The sequence below is a fragment of the Zalophus californianus genome, chromosome 4 (genome assembly GCF_009762305.2).
Source record: "Zalophus californianus isolate mZalCal1 chromosome 4, mZalCal1.pri.v2, whole genome shotgun sequence".
NCBI lineage: Eukaryota > Metazoa > Chordata > Mammalia > Carnivora > Otariidae > Zalophus > Zalophus californianus.
Genome location: NC_045598.1, coordinates 2,070,399 through 2,076,398, shown reverse-complemented (window position 1 = coordinate 2,076,398; position 6,000 = coordinate 2,070,399). Strand labels below are relative to the sequence as shown.

The 6,000-nt window shown below is 64.9% G+C and overlaps 1 protein-coding gene across 4 annotated transcripts in view; it reads left to right on the top strand.

The window, feature by feature from the left end:
* The first annotated feature begins 760 nt into the window (after window positions 1-760).
* The window catches only part of MEGF6 (multiple EGF like domains 6), an 86,569-nt gene continuing 81,329 nt past the window's right edge, over window positions 761-6,000 (top strand). For all 4 annotated transcript variants that reach the window (XM_027604492.2, XM_027604447.2, XM_027604406.2 and 1 more), the window contains exons 1-2: window positions 761-1,066; window positions 4,878-5,012. In XM_027604492.2, the coding sequence (XP_027460293.1) occupies window positions 957-1,066; window positions 4,878-5,012 (245 nt within the window). In that variant the 5' untranslated portion in view covers window positions 761-956. The remainder of the gene's footprint in view (window positions 1,067-4,877; window positions 5,013-6,000) is intronic.

The window sequence follows — 6,000 nt, the reverse complement described above, 5'->3', positions numbered from 1 at the left end:
CCCTGACCTCCTGGGCCCTGAAGCCCCTGGTCCTCAACCCTGGAGTTAGTGAATTCCAAACCAAAACCAGGTTGGTTGGTTGGTTGGTTTTTAAAGTAATATATGTCCAACATGGGGCTTGAACTCAAGACCCAGAGATCAAAAGTTGCATGCTCTACTGATTGAGCCTGCCAGGTGCCCCAAACCAGGTGTAAACAGAGGGAAATAAATCCTCCAGAGGGAGACTCCTGCCCTCCATGGCCTCTGGGAAGCAGGCACCCCCTGACTTCAGGCCACTGGCCAAGAATACTCTGCACAGAATGAGTGTAAAAATGTCCAACCACGGGGGTGCCCAAAGGGGAGTGTCCAGAGGCACACGGAGGGCTGCAGAGGCTACCCCCACCCCCCCCCCCCGCCCCCTCCACCCTCTGCCCAGCAAGGGAGGGGATAGGGCACCGGGGTGACAATCGACGGAGTGTCCGCGGAGACTTAAGAGGGACGGAGGGCCGAGGGCTGCCCCTAAAGACGGGCGCATGGGTCCGAGGTCCGTCGGAGTTGGTCACTCGGTCGCAGGGGACCTGGGACTTGCAGCCTGAGAGGGGCGGGAGCGCGAAGGCTGGGGGCGAGGACCCGCGGAAGGCAGGGGGCGGGGCTGGAAGCGGCGGCCTAGGCGGGGCCAAGGCGGTGGGCGGGGCCCGGGCGGGGGTCCGGGCCGGGGGCGTGGCAAACGCGGGCCGGCCTCTGGCGACGGGGCTGGGCGCTCAGTGTAGCGCGACGCGGACGCCGGCCAGGCGGGAAGCCGGACCTTCCGCACCTGCGGCGCCCCGGGGCTCGGCGGGCCCGGCGCGGGCACCTGCGGCTGCGCCCTGCGCGTCCCCGGGCCATGGCGCACGTGGAGGCGGCGGCTCCGAGGGCCCCCCGGGGCCTCCTGTGAGCGGGGGACCGGAGCGGGGACCCGGCGCGGGGCCGCGGGCACGATGCCCGTCTTTCCGGAGGCGAGGGCGGCGGGGTGCGCGGTGGCCCTGGCCCTGGTGCTGCTGCTTCCCGCAGGGCCAGCGAGCGCCCTGCTCCGCCTGCAGCTCGGCCTGTGAGTAGCGGGGTGGGGTGGGGGGCTCCGCGGGACGGCGGGAGCCCGGGGCCCCGGGGCAGCTTTGTCCCTGGGGCTCTGACAAGGTTGGGCTCTTTGCCGTAACTGGGGAGCGTCGGGGCTTGGGTCTGGGGGCGCTTCGGTAGCAGGGCCACCTCCTCCTTCCCTAACCCCGTCCGTCTCCCTCCACTCTGTAACGTGCGTCCGCGCTCTGGCAGACGCTGCACTCCAGTCGGGGTCCTTGCGGGCAGAGAAAGCAGGAAGGAAGCAGCCCCTTCTCACTTCCTTCCAAAGCCTGCCTCCAGGGGCCTGGGGGGGCCTGTGCAGGGGCGGGGTGCGCCCAGACAGGGGGCCCCTGGACGTGGTGTATGTGTTAAACACGTGCGTGCTGGGGCTGAGAGACAGGAGAAGAAATTCAGTACCAGAATGGGCAGGAAGAGAGGGTCAGGGAGCCAGCTGAGATGAATTTCAGTTTTGAAAGATGATTCCCCAATGGGCCGTTTAGCGGTCTCTCTTCAACAGCAGATCAATCCTTGCACTGGCCTCTGACGAAAGCTGGTGCCAAAGTGAGCCGGGGAAGGGGAGGAGGAGGAGAGGCTCCTGCTGGCAGCCCCCACCCCAGGGCTCCTGCAGGGTGCTGGACCTGGGGCCTGCCCAATGTGGACAGGCTGCCGAAGGCTTCAGCGGGCCAGGCAAGTGACCCGGCCTGGGTTAGGGACCCCTGCCCAGCACCTGGCCGTACAGGATGGTCACTTTCAGGCAGAGCTGGGGGAGGGCCAGTCCAGGCCCCAGGACCCCCACCCGGGGTCTTGCTTTGCCCCAAGGGGGAAGGTTTCCTTGTGCCCTTTTCAAAGGAAAAGGGGGCCTCTGCATCCAGAAATGTGAGTGGCCTGAGTCCCGACTTCTCCGCGTGACTGCTGCTGGACATTTTTCTTTCCTGCGATCCCAGTGAGTTTGTTTGTCCAAGGGAAGCTGCAGCCTCGGAAGGATTCTCACAGTGGCGGTCTGGCCACTCAGCCTGCCTGCTCTTTGCAGGGTTAGCCAGGGAATTCCAAAGGCCCAGACTCCTGGGAATTCCAGGGTGCTGGTCAGGTGGACAGCTGCTGAGCCCATGAGGACAGAGGGCTTCTCCTTAAGAGGGGGCTTCTGTCCCAGTGTGCTTGTGGAGATTGCTTGTCACCCCTCCTCGGCCCCTTTTCCTGAGTCACCGAGGAGTGGAGCTAAAGGCCTGTGTCCTGAGGTTGGCCTGCTCACCTGGGGCTCCAGGAAGCCTCTGGCCCGGCTGGGGTGAGCGTTTCAAACCAGCGGCTAGTGTATTGCCTGAGACCTCCTTCTCTTCCTGCTTCATGCTCTCCCCAAAGCCTCCTCTCCCTCTCTCTTCCTCCTTTCCCCTCTCAGGGAGCCTCCCACGTGGCAGGGGTGGCTGCCCCTCTGGGGACCTGTGTCCCTGTTTCTTGGTGGGGCGTCTGTTCTCAGGTTGCCACAGGCATGTTGAGCTCTGTGACACCTCGGGGTGCATCTTCCTCGGCTCCGCTGTCTCTGGTTGTCTCTGAAGCAGCTGGTGCAGGCCCCAGCATGCAGTGGGGCCACAGTGGGCACTGCTGGCCGGCTGAGTGCGTGAGGGAGAGCACCCTTCTGCGAGACCCCAGAGAGGGGGAAGCTGCTGGGTCCTGGAGGTGCCAGAATTTGCTCCTTGCACCCCAGAGGAGCAGGGGACGGGGCCCGGAGAACAGCAAGGGTTCCAGAAAGTGCTTTGTCCGTGCTGGTCCCGTGCCCCCTGCCACCCTTGCCTTGGGGGAGATGTGATGAGCCTGCAGGGCCTGGCACAGGCATCCCCACCCTCTGTGGCTAGCTTTCCTGAACCCCTTGGTGGGCCTCTGGGGGAGGCAAAGAGAAGAGGGGTGCCGTGGTTGGGGGGCTCCCACTGACTCACAGCCCTGGTGCTCAGGGGGCCTTTGTGGACCCTTGGGAGCCTGTGGCTGGTTCTTTGGCTCCCACTGGCCGACCATGTCCAGATTCAAAACCCTGCAACCTGTCTTTATGTATTTATTTGTGTCTCTGAAGTGAATTTCTCTGGAAGAATGGTTGGCTTTCCTTCCTGGGGCCTGGAATGACTGCTTACTCCACGCAGGGCTGGCCCAAGGCTACTGGCTGGGCTGGGGAAGCAGGGTCGGGACAGGGAGATGGTGTCCCCACACAGTGGAGCTCGACCTGGCCACTGTCCGAGGCTGCGGGGTCCCAAGCTCCATGCTGCACCCAGGCCAGGGGAACGTGTGTTCAGAGGCCCGCTGTGGGGTTCAAATGGGGAGCCTGTAAGAACAGATGTGATGGAGACCACTCTTCGTCGCCTAGCCCTCCTTCTGGACCAGGGGATGTGTGTGGCCTGGCTTCCCCAGCCCCCTCCCTGCCCTGGTGTCCCCATCCTCACCTCCTCACCCTGGGGCCATCGTCCGGGGGCCCTCAGGGCCTGGAACCGCCTACCCTGGAGGGACGCTTCTCAGACCCACCTTCATCTCGGCCCTGGGCAAAGGCCACCAGCCTCCAGGAGCCCCTCTCTGCCAGGGAGCAGATGTCCGACAGAGCTGTGTTCACTTTGTAGTCTGGGAATTGCCTTCCCTCCCCAGATGGGAGGCAGGAGCCGACTCGGGCGACACCTCAGTCTCTCTGTCTGTTACCTCCCCCATCCCACCTCCTCCACCCCACAAATGGAAAAGCTGGCGGAGGTTACGCTTGTGAAGGACTGGGAACTCCCCAGAGGAGAGCGTTCCGGCGCTCACCCCGGGCCTGTGGGGCCAACGGAGAAGCAGCAAGACTGAGGCTGTTCTCAGGGCTGTGGAGAGAGGGGGAAGCCAGGCGGCCCTGCAGGCCTTGGGGGGAGTGACGCAAGTGCCCCGGGGTGGGGGCAGGGCACGGGCGAGTGACCCTCGGGAATGACCCCGCAGGGCTGCTGTGGGACCCTCAGGACCCTCACGGTGGCTGTGGTTTGAGGAGGGCCCGGAAAGCAGAGGGGTCTTCCGAGGAGAACCCAGCCCACCCCATCCTCTTCTGCAGAGAGCTCTGGCTGGTCTCACAGACTTGCGAAGCTTTGCCTTCTCTCCCGGACTTTGTGAAACTTGCCTGTGTGGGGACCACCCTGGTCCCTGAATCTGGGCGTGCCTGGGGCGAGCTGCGCCCCTCCCCTCGCCTCCCCTCCTGGAGCGGGGCTGGGCCCCTTCTGCCTTCTCAGCCACCTCCTTCCTGAGTGTGGCATGCTCCTGTCCATTCGTTCGCCTGTGGGGGCTCCTGGGGGCCGAGGAGCCACTGAAATCGCAGGGCCCCGGCTGAGCCCCCCCGCCGCCCTGCCTTCCCTGGAGGCTCCCCTGCTTGCTCTGCTTGTCCTGGCCGCAGCGAATCCCACCCGGCCGGGCGCCCAGCACCTGCGGCTCAGGGCCATCTCTGAGGCTGGCCTGGCTGCGGAAGAGGGGGCCTGGGATGGGAGTCACATGAACGCAGGGTTGACGTCGCTGTTCCTATGGACCCCCCGGTGCCCTGTGCAAGGCGGCACCGGTGTCTATACTTTGGGGTTTGGGCAGGATTAGAGTAACCCTGTGGGCAGCTTGGAGCCCCTGCATGGAGGATGCTCAGATATGACCCTTGAGCCTGGGCCTGCTGCAGGCCTGGGAGGGGCCCCGGCCTAGGGACCCTGCTGTGGGGCCTGGCCATGGTCTGGACCCCACCCTGGATGGCTCCACGCCCCAGGGTGGGTGTGCAGGTGGCCTGGGGCCTGCTGGCTACTGGTGGCCGGGGCGCTGACATCTGTCCTCTGTCCCAGGCCCCACGTGTGTGCCGAACAGGAGCTGACCTTGGTGGGCCGCCGCCAGCCCTGTGTGCAGGCTTTCAGCCGAACCGTGCCCGTGTGGAAGCCGGGCTGTGGGCGGCAGGCATGGTGTGTCGGCCACGAGCGGAGGTATGTGCCGGGGTCCCTGGGTCCCGAGTGGGAGTGGGGTGGCGGGGATGGAGGGCTGTCCTGATCTCGGGGCCTTCTTCATGCAGTGGGGGCCCTGCAGGGAGGAGGGGACTCTGGGAGGGGTGCTCTGAGGGGGACAGGGATCCCGTGGGGCAGGCGGGGACCCCAGGGGGGAGGTTGGCCATATGAGAGGGGAAAAGCAGGTGCTCAGCCTGCTAAGTTCTGCGGGACTGCTGCAGCCGAACCCCTGGGCCTCATTCCCAGAAGAGCCAGTGCGAAACATTTTATTGCTCAAGATTTTATTTCAAAGTCAAATTAAGGAGTGCCTTTGCATACCTCTCCACTTTTTATAGACTCAGGCTCTGGAATCTGTACGATTGCAAAGCTGGGCAGTGGAGGGGCCTCAGCTCGGGCAACTCCCCTGGCCGGAAGCAGCAAGGCCTCCAGGTTAGGTGCGGGGAAGGCCGGAATGGGCCTCAGATGGGGCATGGTGTCCAGCTTCGCAGCGAGGCCTTTGGGGGTGGCCTGTGTGATGTCCTCCGTGTGGGGCGTGAACTCCCTCCCTGGGATCTTGGTGGTGTCTGGGTCTGGTGTCCGTTGCCCCCCAGTGAACCTCTGGTGCTCAGGACGGCCCTGCAAGTATGAAGGGTCCTGTGCGAGCGTCAGGGGCCTGATGCTGAGAAACCCAGGGAAGGAAGACAGCTCCCCTCGCGCTTCCCCCAGAGAGGCACTCTGAGCAGTGTCCACAGCTTGGGCCGCGTCCCCCCAGCCACTCACGGTGAAGCCGCCAGGAGCCCTGTGGCCCCTGGGCTGGAGAGTTGGGTGGGTGGCTGTGCTGAGAAGCACCCAGTCTCCCTGTCGCTGGTCCCAGTCTCCCTGTTGCTGGTCCCGGGCTCCCCATCGCTGGCCCCCGGGGTCCCCGTCACTGGCCCCCAGGCTGGCCTGGGTGGGGTGGGAGCAGCGTTTCCAAAGCATCTGAGTGCCTTCA